The sequence below is a fragment of the Acanthisitta chloris genome, unplaced genomic scaffold (assembly GCF_000695815.1).
Source record: "Acanthisitta chloris isolate BGI_N310 unplaced genomic scaffold, ASM69581v1 scaffold17091, whole genome shotgun sequence".
NCBI classification, from domain to species: domain Eukaryota; kingdom Metazoa; phylum Chordata; class Aves; order Passeriformes; family Acanthisittidae; genus Acanthisitta; species Acanthisitta chloris.
This window is the reverse complement of record NW_008656669.1, coordinates 53,104-53,390: the sequence shown is the minus strand read 5'-3', so window position 1 is coordinate 53,390 and position 287 is coordinate 53,104. Positions and strand designations below refer to the sequence as shown.

The 287-nt window shown below is 65.9% G+C and overlaps 1 protein-coding gene across 1 annotated transcript in view; it reads right to left on the bottom strand.

The window, feature by feature from the left end:
• DOC2B (double C2-like domains, beta) overlaps positions 1-287 on the bottom strand; it is a 30,203-nt gene that overhangs the window by 29,716 nt on the left and 200 nt on the right. Inside the window, exon 2 of the mRNA XM_009084426.1 lies at positions 118-270. Within this exon, the coding sequence (XP_009082674.1) occupies positions 118-270 (153 nt within the window). The remainder of the gene's footprint in view (positions 1-117; positions 271-287) is intronic.

Here is a 287-nt window from a genome sequence, read left to right as displayed (position 1 = left end):
GTGACCCCAGCCACGGGCAGCACGGCTGGCAGCCGGGAAGGGCACCCAGAAGGGGAACCAGCCCTAAAACCTTGCCCGCAGCACCCAGCAAACTCCCATGGAAACTTAGCAACTTACTGCAGTCGTCGGACTCGTAGCCCTCGGGGTCCACCACCTCCTCGGGCGCTTGGCTCTTGGCTGGCTGCTCGGCGGGTGTCGTGCCATAGGCTCCAAAAAGCTGATCCACATCCTCATCCTCCTCTCGGGGGGCCTCGGCAGGGGGGAACGAGGGTTTGGGGCGGGGGCGG